Here is a 19,751-nt window from a genome sequence, read left to right on the forward strand (position 1 = left end):
TTCGGGATTCATAAAAGTTGTGTTCATTTTTAAAGATTGTCATGATAAACAACATTAAAAGGGATAGTTAAAATACTATATGATAATAATATATAATGTCATAAAACTATGTATATGCGTTTATAAATATATACATAAAAAAAAACAAAAATGGCCACTGCAGAAGTATATATAAGTCTTTGCAGACACATCTTATTAAAGGTACAGCAGTGTATTAAGATATGATCATTATAAAAACAGACAATCCTTTATAATGCTAAATGGATAATTAATAATCTTTTAGTCAATATGACTGTCCAAACATTGTCAGTGCATTCATTACACAGGTTAAACAGGAAGGATGATTTCTCAGTCCATGATTGTAAAGAAATCTGAAGAAATATAGGTTAGAAAATACAAATACAACCAGCTTCCAGTAAATCATGCAAGTACAATCACAGAGCATTTCCACAGTAAAGGCCACAAATAGTAAAATCAGAATTTGACATGACAAGGTGTGAGAACAGCTTTGCCTTTAAATGTTTCCATCAACCTGATCCCACAAACCCAGGACAGAACTTTCAAAAATACAAATGCCCACAACTACAAACCAATGTGCATCATATTTAGTCTACAGTATTACAAATACTCTCAACCACTCGGTTGAACTCTTCTGGCTGGTCGGCGTAGACGTGATGGGAAGCATCTTCGATCAGCTGTACAGAGAAAAGACTTTTAGTCGTATAGTCGTATAGTGAATTCTGCAGTGCAAACACGATCATTTCTCACCGTGATGCTGGTGGGGCTTTTGCCTCTGATCTGAGCGACTGTGTTTCCAGTGGATGACTCCACCCAGGACCGCTCTCCGTACAGCATGCTGACGGGCATCGACGGGGGCAGCAGATGAACACGCTGAACCATCGGCCTCTTAGCCCAGCCGAGAGACTCAGACATGGCTTTGAAGCCCACCTCACCACTGAAAGGAAAAGATAATTATAGATACACGTTCCTCTGCATCTTTGGGAGAATGCATGTGTATAAGGACTGTACCTGGGGTTCTGAGCGTTACAGTGGTAAATGTACTGCGTCATGGTGTCGTCATCAAACAGATCCTCATACTTCCTCTTGAAGTCGGGACGTAATCGGTTTACCAGCCCTGGACCTGCATGAACACATGTGACCTGATGTCTTTAATAACAGATTATGGACATTAACTTCACTTCACCTAGCAATATTTGTTCCAGTTTTGTTCAAGTCTAAGGCATAATCCCATGTAAGATTTATGAAGAAGTCAATCCCATAATGCACTGCAAAAATGTTTGTGTGTATGTGTGTATAATCAGTTTTAATTACAAATCAGAATATTTCACTACTTTTATAGTTAAGTATTTTATGATTATTATAGAGTAGTGGTTCTCAATATATATTAAACATTTTAATATATATGTAAATAATTTTTCACAATTTTTGACATGCTCTTAAATATATCAGGTAGAAAGTTACGCATGTAAATAAAAATTGGAAATAACAACCTAGAAAAGACAAAGACATTCTTAAATTAATTTGTAATAAAAATGTAATAATGCAAAAATTATTATAAAAAATTAATTAGGTTATTTTTTTAAAATAAACTAATTTATATACATTTTGCACATCACAAAAAAACTCAAATATTTTATTAGGGAGAAAATACTATTCCTGAGTATGAAGAACTAAAAGAAACTTTCATTGTTAATAAGTGTGAGCCATGAAAAACATTCCATTATTAGAATTATGGAATTTATTATTTATGATTTTACTTTACTGAAACTCCTAGTTTTATAAAGAAAAATATAAAAATTAGCAGACTTGTCATTATAGCAGAAGCAATGCAGCTTAGCTTTACTGATGAAGGCTGTTGCATGTCCTGTGCACTTCATGTGAGGAGCAAAGCTTATGAAAATTGCTCCAGATCAGTAAATATGAGATTACATTTCAGTTAGGATGCTAGTGGACAGTAAGGCAGTCGCTGTCATCATGCTCCTTCTACTCACCCCAGGGTCCGGCTGCTCTGATGACGGCCAGCGGGTTGAAGAAGCTGAACAACGACACCAGAGCTTTCACCCAGCGAGGGGGCGAGACCCTCTTAACCTCTGACCCTTGACCTCCTGACCCCTGTAACTGAGGCTGAGGTCGCTCAGGGAAACCCCAGGCGTCCACCAGGATGAGGTGACTGACTCTAGTGCACAAAACACAACTACTGTCAAGGTCTTGTAGTTCATTATATTAACAATTAGAACATCCTCCACAATGCTGACAACCAAAAGATGTCAGAATTCTTTTGTGTTCATTTTTTAAAACAATATACTGTTTTTACTGTTTCATATTTTAAAACCCATAGAATTAATTTGATGATTTTTTTTTCAAAGTGTGCTTGTACAATATTCCTTTAAAATTACTTAGATTTTTGTGTTTTTGATTTTGTTGTTTTATTTATATTTATGTATTTCATTAACAATTATACATTTAGCAGACATTTTCAACCAACAGAGTAACATAAGCAATTCAGCAACCACTTTTTGTTTCTTTTATTTTTCTTTTCTTTTATATTTTGTATGATTTGTTTTGCATTTACATTTTGCTTTTATATTTTGGTTTACTTTTGCAAAAACATACCTTTTCGACTCATTATTTGCTCAGACTACCAAAAGCTGCTATTTTTAATAAAAATTTGACAATGCATGACATAAAAATTTAAATATTTTATTGCAATTAAAAAAGGATCATTAAATATTTTACGAACATCTTTTGTGTTGTATGAAAACAATTATTATTATTTTTTTTTTCAATTAATTATAGCTCAGCAAATGACAGCTGTTATTATAAACCATTACAATTTATTGTACTCTAATTTATAAGCTTTTTGTACCTTTCTGGATATTGGATTGTATAGGAAGTTGCTAGGTAACCACCCAGGCTGTGGCCCAATAGGATCATGCGCTCCAGTCCCAGAGATTGTCTCCACTGCTCAATGGAAGTAATAAACTGCTCCTCAGCCAATGAGGCATCAGACGGGAACGAGGGGCGAGAGCTGCGACCGAAGCCCAGCAGGTCAAAGGCGTAGACGGGTCGAGAGCAACTTAAAGTGTCCAGGTTACGGATCCAGAGACCGACACCCCCTCCAAACCCGTGGACCATCACCAGGGGCGTCTTAGCAGCTATCGAGAGACAGGGACACGGTCTGGGTCAGACAATATCCAACTGTGCAAAATACTTTTACAGCCACTGTAGAAGAGGAATAGAAACTCTACCTTGGTCTTTGTGTTTGTGGGATGATTTGTTGGTGACTTTAAGGGTCCATATTCTGTTTTGATTTGACAACGTCACAAATCTGGACCACACGTCATTCTGGAGACCTGAACAACAGGCAGAATGGACAGAATATTTTGGGATAAATAAAAAAATAATAATAAAATGTAATCAAGAAATATAATATTATGAATAAAATAAGGTTATTATTTATTTTAACAGGGTCATTTGATGTGATTTCAATATTTCCTTTCTCTTTGGAGTGTTACAAGCTCTTGGTTCATGAAGAAGATCTGCAAAGTTACAAAGACTAAAGTCTCAAATCCAAAGAGATATTCTTTATAAAAGTTAGGAGTCAACCACACTCCCCCAAAATGGCTCGTTCTATCACCCCCACCTGTCTACATCACTATGTGGATATGTTTGCATAATGCCGCCAAAATGTTCATGCAAAGAAATAAGGCATAGTTTCAGTATCTAGACGAAAACAAAAGTACTACTTTCAGGCTTCTGAAAGTAGATGCATTTAAGAATCTTTAAGAACCTAGGAGAGGAGGTCATTCTGACTTTGCTACAACAATCTGACTCTTCTGAATCAGCTACTGTAAGTGTGTTTGTTATTAGTTTAAGTTTTTGCAATAGACTGTTCAAATGCAGAGTTTTGCGCTCGCGTGTATGTGTTTGTGTGTGTGTGTGTGTGTGTGGGTGTGTGTGTGTGAGAGAGAGAGAGAGAGAGAGAGAGAGAGAGACAGGGTCACACAGTGGAGTCAGCTTGTCTTAACCGTCTGTGGTTTGTTTAATGCAAACACATACAAGCTTCATCAATGTGTGTCACACCACTCTGTTCCTCTTTCGGGCTTGACTAAGGACATTATTAATTGTCTTTACATTTATTTTGAAAGATGAAGCTTGCGATTATGGAGTGCTTGCAGTGTTCAGCCAATCACAATTCAATTCACAATTCACTGGGTTAGTTGGCCAATCAGAGGAGACTGTGCTTGTCAGGAGGGACTTTGTAGGAAACTAAACGTTTAAGGGAGGCGGGGCATAGAAGACCTACAATAATGTACAGTATTTGAAAAAGAATGTGTTTTTTGAACATTAAAGCATGTCAACATATTTTGTTACACCAAAAATAATGGTAAATGATAAATAATGATCTTTAAAAAAAAGCATCATATGACCCCTTTAAGGTGTTTACCGTTTAATTATACATTTAAGTACAGAGTAATATTAATGAACTACATGAATTTACAGCAGTTAGGATTAGGATTAGAGTTACTTGCATGTAATTATGCATAATGTATTGTTATTATAATAAGTGTATAATGTATAATGTAACAAGGAAGGACACCTTAAATTAAAGTGTAACCACATAATAGAATAGGATATTATGATATTATAACTGGACAAAATTTCTAAATATTAAAAGGTGACAGTGAGGATCTTACAGGCAAGAATTTTAGATTCGGCACTTTTCAATAACGACATGGATGTTGGTCTCCAAGAGGGCCACCAGGACCAGTACCCAGAGGTCTGTCTGAAGAAAAAGAGAAAAATCTAATGTCAATGAATGGATGAGAGCAGTAGGAAGGACTATGAACTGTCCATGTCATCGGTCTGTGTACATACAGCGTTACGTCACCTGCCTTTATACACAGTACAAGCCTGTCACCTGCTGGCAATAAAACCAGTATTAATAATGCTTTGAGGTCATAATTCATATGCAAGCACACAAGGAAATATAGTGTTTTAAATAAAGAGTTAAGTAATTTTAGCAGCATCGCTTTATTATAAAATGTATATATGTGTGTGTGTGTGTGTGTGGTCTTTCCCATACTCATACATTTTAGTCTTAAAATTAAAAATGAATACTTTAATGAGACAGAAAATGTAAGTTAAGGAGAATAACTTTATTATAAAACACATTTTTATTTATGGTAGGTAATGTACAATATGTATTTGTAAGTTGGCATTTGCATTTAATCAATTTAAGTCTTAATTATATAAACAATAAAAAGACAGAAAACTGAGATGTAAATTTTAAATATTTTAGGAGTGTCACTTTATTATTAAATATTTTTCATTTATGTTCCGTACTGTACATGATGTGAATAAAAGGTACAATTAATCTTTCAAATGTAAATGTTAGGCTTAAAAAAAATAATAATAAAAATAAATAAATAAATAAAAAAACCACTGAAATGAGAAATAAGACAACAAAGATTTCAATTATGTTGGTAGCATCTCTATTATAACATGCTATTTATGATCTGTATTGTAAGTCATTTGAATGGAAATTGCCATTTACATTTAAATCAACATTTAAATCTTAAATTTAAAAATGAACACTCCAATAACGAATAAGAACACAGAAAAGTTAAGTTGTAAATTATTGTATATGCTATTTAGTTCAAAAACCGAGCCATAACCACAGTGATGTAACAGCTCAGCATGACTTTGCATAACGTTATGAGATCACCCTGAACAAATCATGACAGACCAAGTATGAATAAATCTATTCCTTTATTTTTTTATGACTCACTGCATGGATTCTGAAAGAGTTACATGTTTAACATATGTATAACATGTTTTATAATAATAGGAAACTTAATGATACACAATCGACTCGCTTCTCAAGAGTGTATTATGAAAGTATCAGTAAAAACACGGTTCGTTACTTACTCGGCGTCAGTCTCGTCTTGCATCGCGGCGTTTGCAGGAGACATTAGTATGAAACATAATACAGAAAAGATCCACAAGAACAGACTGTCATGTTTATATCGCTACCGGAACTGTCACACACAGAGCGTCTCTTTAAGTTGTGTTTCTGTTTTGTAACACTGACGTCAGCGCCCTTAAAGGAACCGCGCCACAGAAATAAAACAATTGGGTGAAATGTTATGAAACGGGACTTATCTTAATTTGTGAACATGTTTATAATGAAACGTTGAGGTTTCAAACCTTCAGTGTACTAATAAGGTGATATGGATTAATCTTTTTTATCATGGGGGAAAAATGTCTGAATACATTATGAATTTGAGATTTAAAAACCGATACTTCATTTGTTTCACACTTGTCTCTGGTTGTTCTGAGTGGATTTGGAAAATTATTCCTGGAGAAAATTGTGATGTTTGGCTAGGATTAGTTTAATTTCTTTGCAAGCACCGCGGAACTAAAGTTCACTTGCCGTTTTAGCCGTGGGAATGTTTAGAGGACGCACACCTGTCTCTCTCTTACACGTCATTCATTTCCGCGCTGCTTGATTTCCAGGGTTTCTGTGCACTGTTCCTGCAGAAACAATGTCTAATTCAGTGTTTTCAGTCATATCGCGTTTTGTGGAGGAGTACAGGAGCAGCACACCGAACAAGCTGAAGATGATCGACGCGTATCTGCTGTATATTCTGCTGACCGGAGTGTTCCAGTTCCTGTACTGTGTACTAGTGGGAACCTTTCCCTTCAACAGCTTCTTATCGGGATTCATCTCGTGTGTGGGATGCTTCATTCTGGCTGGTATTAACACTTACTTAATCATATATGACAAGAACCAAAATGTATTTTGTTTCAGTAGTAGTATACTTGTTAAACTTATATATTTTCCATTTCCCAAACTCCATTCATAATGTCTGTAAGGGCTTCTTGGGCCTTCAAAGGAAAATAAAAATGTTCTTGGTGTTTTATTTATACTGTATTAATATTTCTATATTTAAGATTTTGGTATACATAATGTATGACATTTAATGTATACAATATATATATGTATATAAACTTTCATTATATTATAATTATAAATATGCGTAGTTTTATTTATTTGTCATAAGCAAAAAAGCAAAAAAATACAAATGTGCATAAATCTGGTTATCAAAAAGATAAATAATAGCATCCAATATTCTCTAATCTTTAACCACTTTAACTTTACCTAATGTTCATAATATATGTTGATATGAATATGATATGTTAATAATATTTGGCTTTTCTTCTATCTTCAGTCTGTCTTCGCATCCAGATCAACCCTCAGAATAAAAGAGATTTCCTGACCGTGTCTCCTGAGAGAGCGTTCGCTGACTTCCTCTTTGCTCACACTGTTCTGCATCTAGTGATCGTCAATTTTGTTGGCTGAATGCGAGCGTCTGGTCTCTGCCTCTTACAGCAGGTGTGTGTTCCAGTAACACCTTGTGAATGTTTCAGCATCACTTTTATGTGTCTTATGTTGATGTCACATGGTTCAGACAGCAGAAAAAAAAAGATAGCAGATAAACATCACACCCAGATAATTTAAAATACACTGTAAACGGCTTGCTCAGTATAAATTAATTTATCTAGAAACTCTATAGCTTACATATAATGAACACTGGTTTGCCTGATGTAGAAGAGAGGACTGATACAGCCGTGCATGCTTCCTCCTTTGTGGCAATGAAAATATTCCATTGCACACAAGTGCATGAAATTAACATTCATTGCTTTAATCTGAATTTGATGTTCATGTTCCTTCAAGATAAAGCTATCAATTGCCATGAATATAGAGTTTTTTAAAATCATCATCACTATCAAATGGCTAGTTTTAATCCCTGCAAAATACACATTTGAATAATCAGTGATTCGATATATATCACCAAAGCCAATATTTCAGTATTTTTAAAATTAACAGCATCCGCCGATTAGTTTTTTTTTCTGTTTGGATTAAATTTTTTGTTTTGGATTTAAGCACTGGATGCATCTTTTTTTTGACATTTCTAGAAATGTTACATCTGATTATCTTTAAATCTTATTTCTATAGCGGATATATCACTTTGCAAGTCGTATGTCACTGTGTGCTGTGTAAAATGCTGTGTAAAACTTGCTCTGTATTTCAGAAGATATGTTTTCTAGTGCACATTACTATAATAGTAATACACAATCAAGAACTTGCAAAAAACAAAGGATATTTTTCATATTGATTAATTTCACAATTAATTATTTCTAGTAAATGGAAAATAATTGTGTTTTGTCGCATCACTTGTATTTTTTAACTGTCTCTAAATGTATTTTCTATAACTTTTTTTCTCAAGATGAACTAATCTGGTATTTTGCGACCAGCTATGATGAATCTTGTTTGATTTTCACAGATATGAAGACCAAATGCTGCAGCTCAAGCACAGAACAACTACAAACAAACACAACTGTCTGCAGAGCTCTCAATGTTAAGATATGTTTTGAGAGAATTATCATTTACTATAAGTTCTGGTCTTGTTCCTTCATTTTTCTACTTTTCTTAAACTCTCTGGAAGTTGTTGAATCCAATTAAATGCCTTTAAAAAAGATTCAGTGGTCCTGTGGTGTTTTTATTGTAACAAATCTAGGTAATCACATTTGAAGTGAATCTTTGTGTTTGAGATGTATTTTAAAAAAAAATATATATATAATTTGTAGTAAATGTTACATTGAAAACCATTTTATTTTATTTTATTTAAACCAGAAGCCACAGTCTCTATTCATTAGTATTGCACTGAACACAATTGCAGTGTGGAGCACAAATGGTTAAACAAGCTAGTTAGACCAGCATGCCCACGGGAGCACAAATGGTCGCAAATGCATTTGCTAATTAAACGATGTGGCACTGGATGGGAAAATGTGAACGGCGCCGGACTGAAACTAGCAAACACACTTGCGCTGCACCTTGTGTTGCATTGCGCCGGGTTTATGATAAGGCCCTCAGTCTCATTATGAAGTCTAAGAGAGTCCCGCAGACTGAAGAAACTGGAGGCCGGGACAATTTTGATATTGATATTGCACATGTAACAGTTAAATAGAAAATCATCTTTCATTTTAATGGATATTTCATGTCATGTATTTCTCTGTAAGCACAAGCCTTATGAGTGCATTGTGCTGTTTATGTTTTTACCAATGACCAGTGGTTATTCTCAACTAACACTGCAGTGTGAAAGATGTGTGAATGCTTACAAAAACAAATGCACTGAGAATATGTCCTTATCTCACTTTTTAATATATTTTTTTTGCCATGGGTTTAATCAGTAAATTATAAAAAGCTTTCCTCTGTTATTAACGTCTGTACAGAAATAGTGACTTATCCACAACCTGTTTCAAGTCTTATTAAAATCTTTATTTGTGGTGGTTTGTCACCTACTGCATATAAATAAATGTAACCCTGAGAACTAGAGAAGGATACAGCCATAATACCCAGAGGGAAACACTTTAATGTCAACTGCATTTCAAATGAAGTAAATAATTCTTATTACAATAATCTTAAAAGGGTCATATGATGCGATATTAAATGTTCCTTTCTCTTTGGGGTGTTACAAGCTCTTGGTGCATGAAAAAGCTCTGTAAAGATGCAAAAACTGAAGTCTCAGATCCAAAGAGATATTCTTTATAAAAGTTAAGAGACAACCACAACCACCTAAAACGCCTCGTTTTAACACACCCCTCACACACACACACACACATTTCTACGTCACGATGTGGGAGGATTTGCAACGCCGCCCAAATATTCACTTAAAGAAAGGAGGGGTAACTTTGATTGTCATTGTTGCTGCCGGCACCATATCATTTAGACGTTGTTTCATTGTGAAAGCTTTGCGGTCTGACAGTCTGATGCTTTTGACTCACCGCCTGTAAGTACGTTTTTTTTTTATATTTGAATAATTTTCCAATGATGATTCAAATGTGGGTTTTGAGCAGTGTAGAGCGCTTGTTGTTCCTCCGATCACAAAAGAAGACATGGTTTTATGTTTAAGCAGCATGATAAGCAACATGTAAAAACACAGTATATAAGTCAATATAATAAGTAATTATATCCCCACTGGATGCAACAAATGCCTCTTTTGTGATGGGTTTTATTGTTTTTATCTCATCTGATGTCCGAATTGCGAACAAATCTTTCTATTTAATGGGATCTTCTTAGTGAACTGTTCAAACCAGTCCACCAAATCAAACTGAATCATTTGAAACGGTTAGCATATCCAGTACACACTAATCCACAAATTACTTAAATTATTTGGATTTTTTAAAATCTGCTTTACACTCCCTCTGACACGATAGAAACTAATATCCTGAGTTATTCAGTTAACAGTAACAATTCCTAACAGTACATTGACTGAACTGCTAAAAGAGAACTGATGATGGGATGTGCACGAGCAGAGCAGGTGAAGTCTCGTGCTGCTGGTCTGGAGCACGGCATCACAGTATGGGAAGAGGTGTAACATTTCCGTCAAACACTTGAGGTATTCAGCCAATCACAACGCACTGGATAGCTGGCCAATCAGAGCACAAATCACTTTTTCAGAACGATATATAAAATACGAAAAAACATTAGTATATTTATTCCTGATAATGAATAAATATACTACTGTAAACATTCATTGTTAATGCATGTATGTTTGTAATGTATTCATGTTAATTCATCAACTTGTGTATTAATATATGCAGACATTGACAGTACTATAGATAGCAGTATTTATCATTCTTAGTTAATAATACCAGAACATTAATTATTGTTTCAAATTAAAACTGATACTTTTGATCATTTATCCTGAACACCCATTAAACATTTTTTTAAATCAATATGTGATGTCTAGACAGACACCCCTTGGTCAGTTGGTGCACCAAAGATTTTCTCTTTCATCTAAGTAAGATAAATAGGGGCTTTACAGTGACGTACAAGTACATTGATTGGCCAAACATGTCATATGAAACACTGCCACCTACCATTTTAAAACGCTGTGTAAAAGAGTTTACGTATTAAATGCAGTTCCCTTTCATAGGTCACTTCGATGCTGCGGTGACGTCACCACGTATGGGAACACCTTCGGTGTGACGAATGTCTGAAGCCCTATACCATCCCGCCAATCCTATTGGCCAAATAGCGCTTGGCACCGCCCTACGCATGCGTACGCATAGTATACCCGGGTGCCGCGCGCCATTTCGCTCAGATTTCATTCCTTCAGGAATAGCGAATCATCTGTGCCCTATCATCTCGCGTTCTCCAGCGATTTTCTTCGAGCAGTGTTTAACTCCTCTTTCGCGGACGCGATGAGTCATAATGGGTTTATCACAGGGAGGCACTCATAAGAAATTAGTTTGCACCCTCTCTACATGTTCTCTCTGTGATAGCCTACGGCTATGGTAAAATAAAGAAAGTATCCGCGCTCTGGAGTCTATTTCTTAAGTCGCCTCGCGTCTAACCCCCACCGTTCGCTTCTGTGATACACTGGAGTTTTTCCACTTGCTCGCTCTTCCCCACTCGAGCGCGTTAATTCAGAGCAGTTTTGCTTTTATACTATCTTTGTCTAACCGCGGCTTCGAACTCAGAGTAGGCTCTGGCCGGCATACGCGGTTCTCATATGCGGTTCTCTCCCTCCGAGCGGACAGGAGAAACGCGCCTCCCCTTCCTCAGTGTGCTATTATGTGGCTATCCGCGCGGTGGATAAACTACCCTTCTCACGGACATCCACCAAGAGGTTTCGAGGTCCTGGAAGCAGCCTTAATCAGCGCATATCACAAACAGCGTGGGTTTTTGCCATGATTAAGTGACATGGCGGACTGCTATTATATAGCGATGCCGTTTGACTACCTCTCTAGCCGAACGGATCGCGTCGAACTCCGCCGCGACCTAAGTCTCGTCGAAGACGTATCGAGTCGTGTCTATTTCGGCAAATTTTATTCTCTTTCTTAACCCCACGCTCGAACATTGACTGTCTCGCAGCACAGGCACTTCGAGCGTCACTGAACTGAGCTGTTATTTGAGCGCCCCCTCAGACACTGCACAATTCAGTCTTCAGAGTTTGAGGAACGGCATAAGAGACTGGCGAATATGGCCAATTTATAATGGCTCACACAGCTGCCGCGTTTTCGCTACCAGCGTGGCCCTATGTTTATTTTGTTGGATTAAATCCTGCCGTGGACATGCTTCAGGATTATACACAACGAAACGCAGCGAGTTTGACGCATGCACTTTCCTTCAATGTTTACCAGGGTCTGTGCCCTCCACTAAAGAGTGCTGTTGGACTGCTAGTGCACATCCAACCCTCTCACTGCAGTCCCCACGCTCTAACATTGACTGTCTCACAGCAAAGGCACCTCAAGCATCAGTGGATTGAGCTATCATTTGAGCGCCCCCCCTCAAACATTCTGCACAATCCAGCCTTCAGAGTTGAGGGACGGCAAAAAAGGCTGGGAAAGATGGCCAGTTTATGATGGCTCAAACAGCTGCCACGTTCTCGCAATAGCGGCGTTGCCCGATTTTTACCTTGGTGTATTTAATCCTGCTTTGGATACGCTTCAGGATTATACACAACGAAATGCAGCGAGTTTACGCATGCGTTTTCCTTCATGTTTGCCAGGGACTGTGCCCTCCACTATAGAGTGCTGTTGGACCGCTAATGCACATCCAACACTCTCACTGCTGTCCCTACTCTCTAACATTGACTGTCTCGCAGCAAACAGCACTTCGAGCAGCATTGGATCGGGCTGTAACGCCAAAGTAAAAAAAAAAAAAAAAAAAATCCCTCAGACACTCTGCGCAATCCAGCTTTCAGAATTCGAGGGGCAATTCAAGGGTCCTACACAGACGACCCGTTTATGACGGCTCGCACAGCCGCCGCTTTTCGTTAGCAGCAGAGCCCGATGTTCAATTCGTTGGCCTAATTCCTGCCGTGGACACGTTTCAGGATTATACACAACGGGACGCAATGGCTCTTATGCATACACTTCCCCTGTGCACAAATGCCACAGGTTTTTCCATGCACAGACATTTAATGTGTATTACAGCGTTGCAGAAAGTGGAAATTTTGAGACCGCTAGTACGGTTTTGGGCCATGTGGAACGCTTGCCCGGGATTTCTCAATGGGTGTTACGCACAATTTGTCATGGATACACTATTCAGTTTTTTAAGAGGCCCGCCTCTTTCCGCTGAATTCTTTCCACGGTGATAAACCGATGGAAATAGCGAAGTTGCGACAGGAGATGTCAACTCTCCTGAGCAAAGGGGCTATAGTAGATGTACACCCCTCTCAGATGAAGGCAGGGTTTTTACAGCCGTTATTTTGTAAAAAAAAAAAAAAAAAAAAAAAAAAAAGAAAAGAGACGGCGGATTGTGACCCCGTACTTCTCAAAATGCATGGATGCAGCTCTGGCCCCGTTGCGGCTCCAGGGCGTCCGTGTTTGAACCACTTAGACGATTGGCAGGTTTTAGCGCAATCGCAGACTCAAGCACATTCTCATCGGGTTCTTGTGCTGAATCACTTAAGAGCCTGGGCTTACACACGAATTTTCAGAGAAGTGTTTTATCTCCTCTCAACGGATAACCTTTCTGGGAATAGAATTGGACTCTCGCGCGATGACAGCCAAGCTTTTTGTCCCGCGCGCTCAGTCGATTGCATCATGCGTGTGGTGCTTCAAAGTGGGTTGCACAGTGACAGCGAGACTGCGCCTCAGACTTTTAGGTCAAATGGCAGCGGCATTCCCAGTAATTTGTTTGGGGTTACTTCACATGTGCCCTTTTCAGTGGAAAAATGGGCGAAAAGATGAAATATTTCACCCCGTTGTCTTCCGCATCGGACGATTTCGGTGACACGGAGTTGTGTGATGTTGTTAAAACTATGGATGCCAACCGAATTTCTCCTACCAGAGTTCGGCTGGGGATTTGTGCTTTCCCAGAGACCGTCACGACGGATGCGTCTTTGACCGGTTGGGGTGCTGTTTGTCAAGGGCGACCACCCCACGGAGTGTGAACAGCGGCACAACGCAGTTGGTATATAAACAGGTTGGAATTACTGGCAGTTTTTCTGGCTCTCTGGTAATTCGCGAATCTGCTGATCGGCCGTCTTGTGCTGCTTAGATCAGACAACACAGCGGTTGTGTCATACCTGAATCATCAGGAAGGATTACGCTCTCGCCCCCTGTGCAGGCTGGCGAGACATGTTCTTCTTTGGTCTCAGAACAAATTTCTGTCTATCCGAGCTGTTCATGTCCCCGGACGTTTGAACTTCGGAGCGGATATGCTATCCAGACAGGCTCTGGAACAAGGGCAATGGAGATTACACCCCAAACGATGAATCTCTTATGGCCTACGCATTGCCCACTATGCTTCTCCCCATTGCCCCTGGGCTTTGCTGCGTTAGCTCACAGTTGGCCCAGGACCAGTCTGTATGTTTTTCCCCGATTCATTTGATCCCAGCGGTATTATCCTAATAGGCTGGACGGAGTGGAACAGCTACTACTCGTGGCTCCGCGATGGCACACGCAGCCATGGTTTGCGGACCTGATCAGTCTGTTAGCGGGCTCTCCATGAAGTTTCCCCTCAGACAGGATTTATTATCACAAGCACAGGGACTGATTTGGCACCCGAGGCCAGATCTTTGGAAAATGTGGGCGTGGCCTCTGAGCAGAGTGGGTTGGTATGTCCCGGTCTTTCTGTTGAAACTACCGAGACTATTCTGAATTCTAGAGCAGCTTCTACGAGATGCTTATATGCTTTCAAGTGAAGACTGTTTATGACCTGGTGTGAAAATCGTAATGTGGATCCAGTTTACTGCCCAGTGGTTTCAGTGCTGCAGTTCCTTCAGGATCGTTTTTCGAATAGAGTGACGCCAGTCACTCTAAGGTTTACGTGGCAGCTATTCAGCTTACCACAAATATATAGACGGTACCTCAGTGGACCGTTATCCACTGGTTTCTCGTTTCATACAGGGTGCGTGACGGCTGAGGCCTTTCCGCCCCGTGCGAGTCCTTCATGGGATTTATCCATTGTGTTGCAGGGTTATTAGGGCATCTGTTGAGACCTTGGAAACTGTACCAGTTAAAATCCTGACTCTGAAGACACTTCTTATGGCTTTATCCTCCCTCAAGAGAGTTGGGGATTTACAGGCTCTTTCTGTCTCACCCTCGTGCATGGAATTTGCACCGGGATCTATGTAGGTGTTGTTGCGACCGAGGCCTAATTATGTTCCTAGGTCACATCTAATCCCTTTCGCTCTCAGCAAATGGTCCTGGAAGCTTTGTCCCCTGCTGAGGCAGGGTCAGAAGATCTAGGTCTTTGCCCCTTAGGGCTTTAAAGACTTATGTGTATCTTACAGCCCCATGGCGTGAGTCTGACCAGCTGTTTGTCTGTTTGGACAAAAGAGTAAGGCCATGCGGTTACAAACAGTGCATGTCCCATTGGCTGGTGGAGGCAATATCTTTGGCCTATGAGGCGCGCAGACTCGCTTCGCCCTTAGGAGTTAAAGCTCATTCCACTAGAGTTGTGACTTCTTCTCAAGCTTTTCTCAGTGGATCTTCTATGGATGATATCTGTGCTGCGGCAGGATGGTCCTCACCGAGCACTTTTATCTAGTCCTACAGTCTGAATGTGAGGATGGCTCCTGGCTCCCGGGTTCTCTCCGCTGAGCAGATACTTCCTTGGATCCCAGCTATCAGGTACGTCAGGCGTTTTGGTATAGCGTTCCCATACGTGGTGACGTCACCGCAGCATCGAAGTGACCTATGAAAGGGAACATCTCAGTTAAGTATGTAACCATGGTTCCCTGAATAGGGAACGAGATGCTGCGGTCCCGGCCGTGCCGTACCTTGATAGCATTCTTCTTCTTCAGTCATGAAATCTGAGCGAAATGGCGCGCGGCACCCGGGTATACGATGCGTACGCATGCGTAGGGCGGTGCCAAGCGCTATTTGGCCAATAGGATTGGCGGGATGGTATAGGGCTTCAGACATTCGTCACACCGAAGGTGTTCCCATACGTGGTGACGTCACCGCAGCATCTCGTTCCCTATTCAGTGAACCATGGTTACATACGTAACCGAGATGTTCTTCAGCGATCGCCCTTGTGTCTAGTTCCTATAACTTAGTTCCTATAAATACACAGTACAAACATGATATAAGACAGAAGTTGACCTGTTACAGTATACTGCTGTATCTCAGAGAAAACCTCAAACAGGAAACATCATCAAAGAGAAAAGATATGGCCTCCTACGCAAAGACAAACATATTTTACATTTCAGTCGGATTTTGGCTCAGTTTAGGTGAGAGAATGATATTGTGCTGTGTTTGTTTGGAATGGATCCTGTTCATCATTTCTGAAATGACAAATTATGTGCTGTTCATTGTGTTTTAATGTGTTTTATGTAAAGACAACTAATTAAGAAGTGATTTAATATTAATCATGAACATAACAATGGTTTGTGTGTTGTTTGTTTAGGTTTTGAAAGATACAGCGGTTGGTCAGACCATGTATTAACTGTTCAGACTGGAGGATCTGTCACTATCCCATGTCATTATGACAAGAAATACACACAGCAGAAGAAATCCTGGTACTCAGTGATTGATCAAACATACACATACACAAACACAACAGAGCAGAATCTGTCAGTAATTGATCATCCTGATCAGAGTCTCTTTACTGTGACTATGAGAAACCTGCAGAACAAACACACTGGAAATTATTATTGTGTTTCGGATATTGGAGAAAACAAAACAAATATAACATACGAGGTTTATCTCAAGATTCAGTCTGGTAAGACATTTTATAATTGTTTTAATATCATTCTGATGTTCAGTTCTCTTAAACTCTTTCTTTTATTCCTTGTGTATTTTATAATCACAAATAAATGTGTGTGTGTGTGTGTGTGTGTGTGTGTGTGTGTGTGTGTGTGTGTTCAGCTCCTGATGTGTCTGTGGTGAGCAGCAGTGTATCTGGACATGAAGGTGGTAATATCAGTGTTCAGTGTCTCTACAGTTCTGGATATCAGAATAAAACCAAACGTTGGTGCAGATATAAAGATCAGAGATGTTACACAGTGGGGAGGACTGACACATCCCAGAATTCATCAGTCCAGATCAGTGATGATGATGGGAGAAGATCCTTCACTGTGCTGATGACTGGACTGAGACGGACTGATTCTGGCTGGTACTTCTGCTCTGTAGGAGAGACACTGAATCCTGTTTATCTCACTGTAGAAGAAGGTAAAACTTATTTAAAACGGTTTCAAATAGTATAAATCCATTATCAATACTATAAAAGTTCTGCTGTTAGAAAAATAATCTATTTTTATTTTGACAGAAAGTGTGAACACAGACATCGGCGCTGAGAAGTACAAGTTAGTATAAAAAAATTCCCAACAAATGTGTGATTTATTCTTTAGCAACATATAAACTTCGGTTGTCTTTAATGATCCATAATATATTACAGTTTTTTTTACAGACGCTAGGACACATTTCTCAATACTTAGGTCACTTTTGCAGAACTCTTCACACAGTTCTCCTAACCAACTTTCAGCTTGGCAAAGCAGTTCATTTCACATTCAAAATGCACTACAACTACAAAAGACTTTATTCAGGTCTCAAATCAACTCATTCTTCCAGAACACTAGCAAAGGTTCACAGCCGACAAACACACTTTGTCACCCACAAAACAATGACCTAAAAAACACTAACAACATGTAGCATTATACAATATTTTCTTGTGTAAAACAAGGACACATCCCTGTTTACAATTCACTGTAATATATGTTACTGGAATGAATCAGAAATGATGCAGAATTCATCAATATTTTATGTCGTTTACTTATTTTAGTTTTTTTTGCACTGAGTAAATCCAAAATAGAGGAATTTGTATACACACCATCCACTGATACAGATACAATAGTAATGCTAATCTACAAATTGTCCAGTTGTTTTTATAGCATTTGATTTTAAGATTTAAAATATATTTATATATTAAAATATACTGTAGAAATGTAGCAAATTGCTGTCTTACAGTTTTTTACAGACGCTAGGACACATTTCTCAATACTTAGGTCACTTTTCAAAACTCTTCACACAGTGAGCAAAACAGAAGTCTATGTGGGCTAAACTGAGGATCATTTTGCTTTGGCACAAAATGCATTCAATGACTACATCTCTCAAATTTCATGAAATCTTTTCTCACTCAGACACAACAACTGCCAAAACTCTTTGTATGTACAAGTCAATTTGTACATGCTTACAAACTGTTTTCAAAACTGCTAAACTTCTGTTCAAAACAATAACATAATACAAAACTGAATAAGACATTCAACTACATTTCTACAGTAATATTTGAATGAAATATATTTTAAATCTTAAAATTAAATGCTATAATAACAATTACATAACTAATAACTAATAACTAATTAGCATTACTATTGTATCTGTATCAGTGGATGGTGTGTATACAAATTCTTGTATTTTGGATTTACTCAGTGCAAAAAAATAAAAATAAAAATAAATAAACGACATAAAATATTGACAAATTCTGCATCATGTCTGATTCATTCCAGTATCATATATTGCAGTGATTTATAAACAGAGATGTATCCTTGTTTTCCACAAGAAAGCATCATATAATGCTACATGTTGTTAGTGTTTTTTAGGTCTTTGTTTTGTGGGTGACAAAGTGTGTTTGTCTGCTGTGAACCTTTGCTAGTGTTCTGGAAGAATGAATTGATTTGAGACATGAAGAAAGTGTTTTGTAGTTGTAGTGCATTTTGAATGTGAAATGAACTGCTTTGCCAAGCTGAAAGTTGGTTAGGAGAACTGTGTGAAGAGTTCTGCAAAAGTGACCTAAGTATTGAGAAATGTGTCCTAGCGTCTGTAAAAAACTGTATTTAGTTTTGTATCGTTATTGTTTTGAACATAACTTTAACAGTTTTGAAAACAGTATGTAAGCATGTAAATTGGCCTGTTTGTACAAAGAGTTTTGGCAGTTGTTGTGTCTGAGTGAGAAAAGAATTCATGAAATTTGAGAGATGTAGTCAATGAATGCATTTTGTGCCAAAGCAATGATAACTGATCCTCAGTTTAGCCCACATAGACTTCTGTTGTGCTCACTGTGTAAAGAGTTTTGCAAAAGTGTGTATCCAAATGAATCCAAATTTCTAAAAAGGCATAACCATCCCACAAACCACAAAAGGGCTCAGGTGCAGGACAGAAATGGAACAATTACAAGCAAAGAAAGAAAATGAATTGTTTGCACAGTGATGCAACTTCTCAAAAAAATGTTTTAATAAAATATATTAAAACAAATATTTTCTGTCATGGAAGGTGCAGAAACATGTTCAGTTCTAATATTTGCCTAATGATTGTGTGCTATTGTATTTTATTTTTCAGATGGCGTTTCTGTATGTCCACATCAAACTGAAAGATCATATGATTAGAAAATCATTGATAAAAAGACTGATGTTCTGCTCTTCTGTGTATGTGTGCATGCATTAGATGTCTACATTTTCTAAATACTTATAAATGTATTTAAATATGATTTAATCTTGTTCAAGCAACAAACAAATGAGTAATATAATAATATTTTTTCTTTCTTTTTTTTATTGGGTTTGATCTCGATTCAGTATCAGTTAATGTATATACTGTAAACAATAATGTATATACAAAAATCTTTTGTTGAATCCAGTTGAATGTGTTTTTTAAGCACAATTTTAAACTTGGTTTAAATTCAGTTATTTGCTTGCTTTCATTGTGTGTAA

The 19,751-nt window shown here is 38.1% G+C and overlaps 3 protein-coding genes across 5 annotated transcripts; 2 read left to right on the forward strand and 1 right to left on the reverse strand.

The window, feature by feature from the left end:
* Window positions 1–165: 165 nt before the first annotated feature.
* LOC113079323 (protein ABHD4-like) lies at window positions 166–6,116 on the reverse strand. Of its 3 annotated transcripts, none has more exons than XM_026251576.1 (9): window positions 5,953–6,116; window positions 4,900–4,942; window positions 4,719–4,807; window positions 3,270–3,374; window positions 2,888–3,176; window positions 2,013–2,197; window positions 1,030–1,141; window positions 769–955; window positions 166–695 (listed from the first exon to the last, which is right to left on the reverse strand). In XM_026251576.1, the coding sequence occupies exons 3-9, from the start codon at window positions 4,756–4,758 to the stop codon at window positions 606–608; spliced, it is 1,008 nt and encodes a 335-aa protein (XP_026107361.1). In that variant the 5' UTR covers window positions 4,759–4,807; window positions 4,900–4,942; window positions 5,953–6,116; the 3' UTR covers window positions 166–605. The 3 variants fall into 3 exon arrangements, with proteins under 3 accessions (XP_026107361.1, XP_026107362.1, XP_026107360.1); XM_026251577.1 differs by having other exon boundaries at window positions 4,900–4,945; XM_026251575.1 differs by lacking the exon at window positions 4,900–4,942.
* Window positions 6,117–6,469: 353 nt separating this feature from the next.
* On the forward strand, window positions 6,470–8,567 carry LOC113079324 (dolichyl-diphosphooligosaccharide--protein glycosyltransferase subunit dad1-like). The gene is made up of 3 exons (XM_026251578.1): window positions 6,470–6,780; window positions 7,257–7,420; window positions 8,373–8,567. The coding sequence occupies exons 1-2, from the start codon at window positions 6,570–6,572 to the stop codon at window positions 7,385–7,387; spliced, it is 342 nt and encodes a 113-aa protein (XP_026107363.1). The 5' UTR covers window positions 6,470–6,569; the 3' UTR covers window positions 7,388–7,420; window positions 8,373–8,567.
* A 7,580-nt stretch (window positions 8,568–16,147) lies between these two features.
* LOC113079314 (polymeric immunoglobulin receptor-like) lies at window positions 16,148–17,364 on the forward strand. The gene is made up of 4 exons (XM_026251562.1): window positions 16,148–16,280; window positions 16,457–16,771; window positions 16,918–17,220; window positions 17,318–17,364. Exons 1-4 carry the CDS (start codon window positions 16,220–16,222, stop codon window positions 17,362–17,364), a joined length of 726 nt encoding a protein of 241 aa, XP_026107347.1. The 5' UTR covers window positions 16,148–16,219.
* Window positions 17,365–19,751: the final 2,387 nt, after the last annotated feature.

The sequence above is a fragment of the Carassius auratus genome, unplaced genomic scaffold, assembly GCF_003368295.1.
Source record: "Carassius auratus strain Wakin unplaced genomic scaffold, ASM336829v1 scaf_tig00027603, whole genome shotgun sequence".
Lineage (NCBI taxonomy): Eukaryota > Metazoa > Chordata > Actinopteri > Cypriniformes > Cyprinidae > Carassius > Carassius auratus.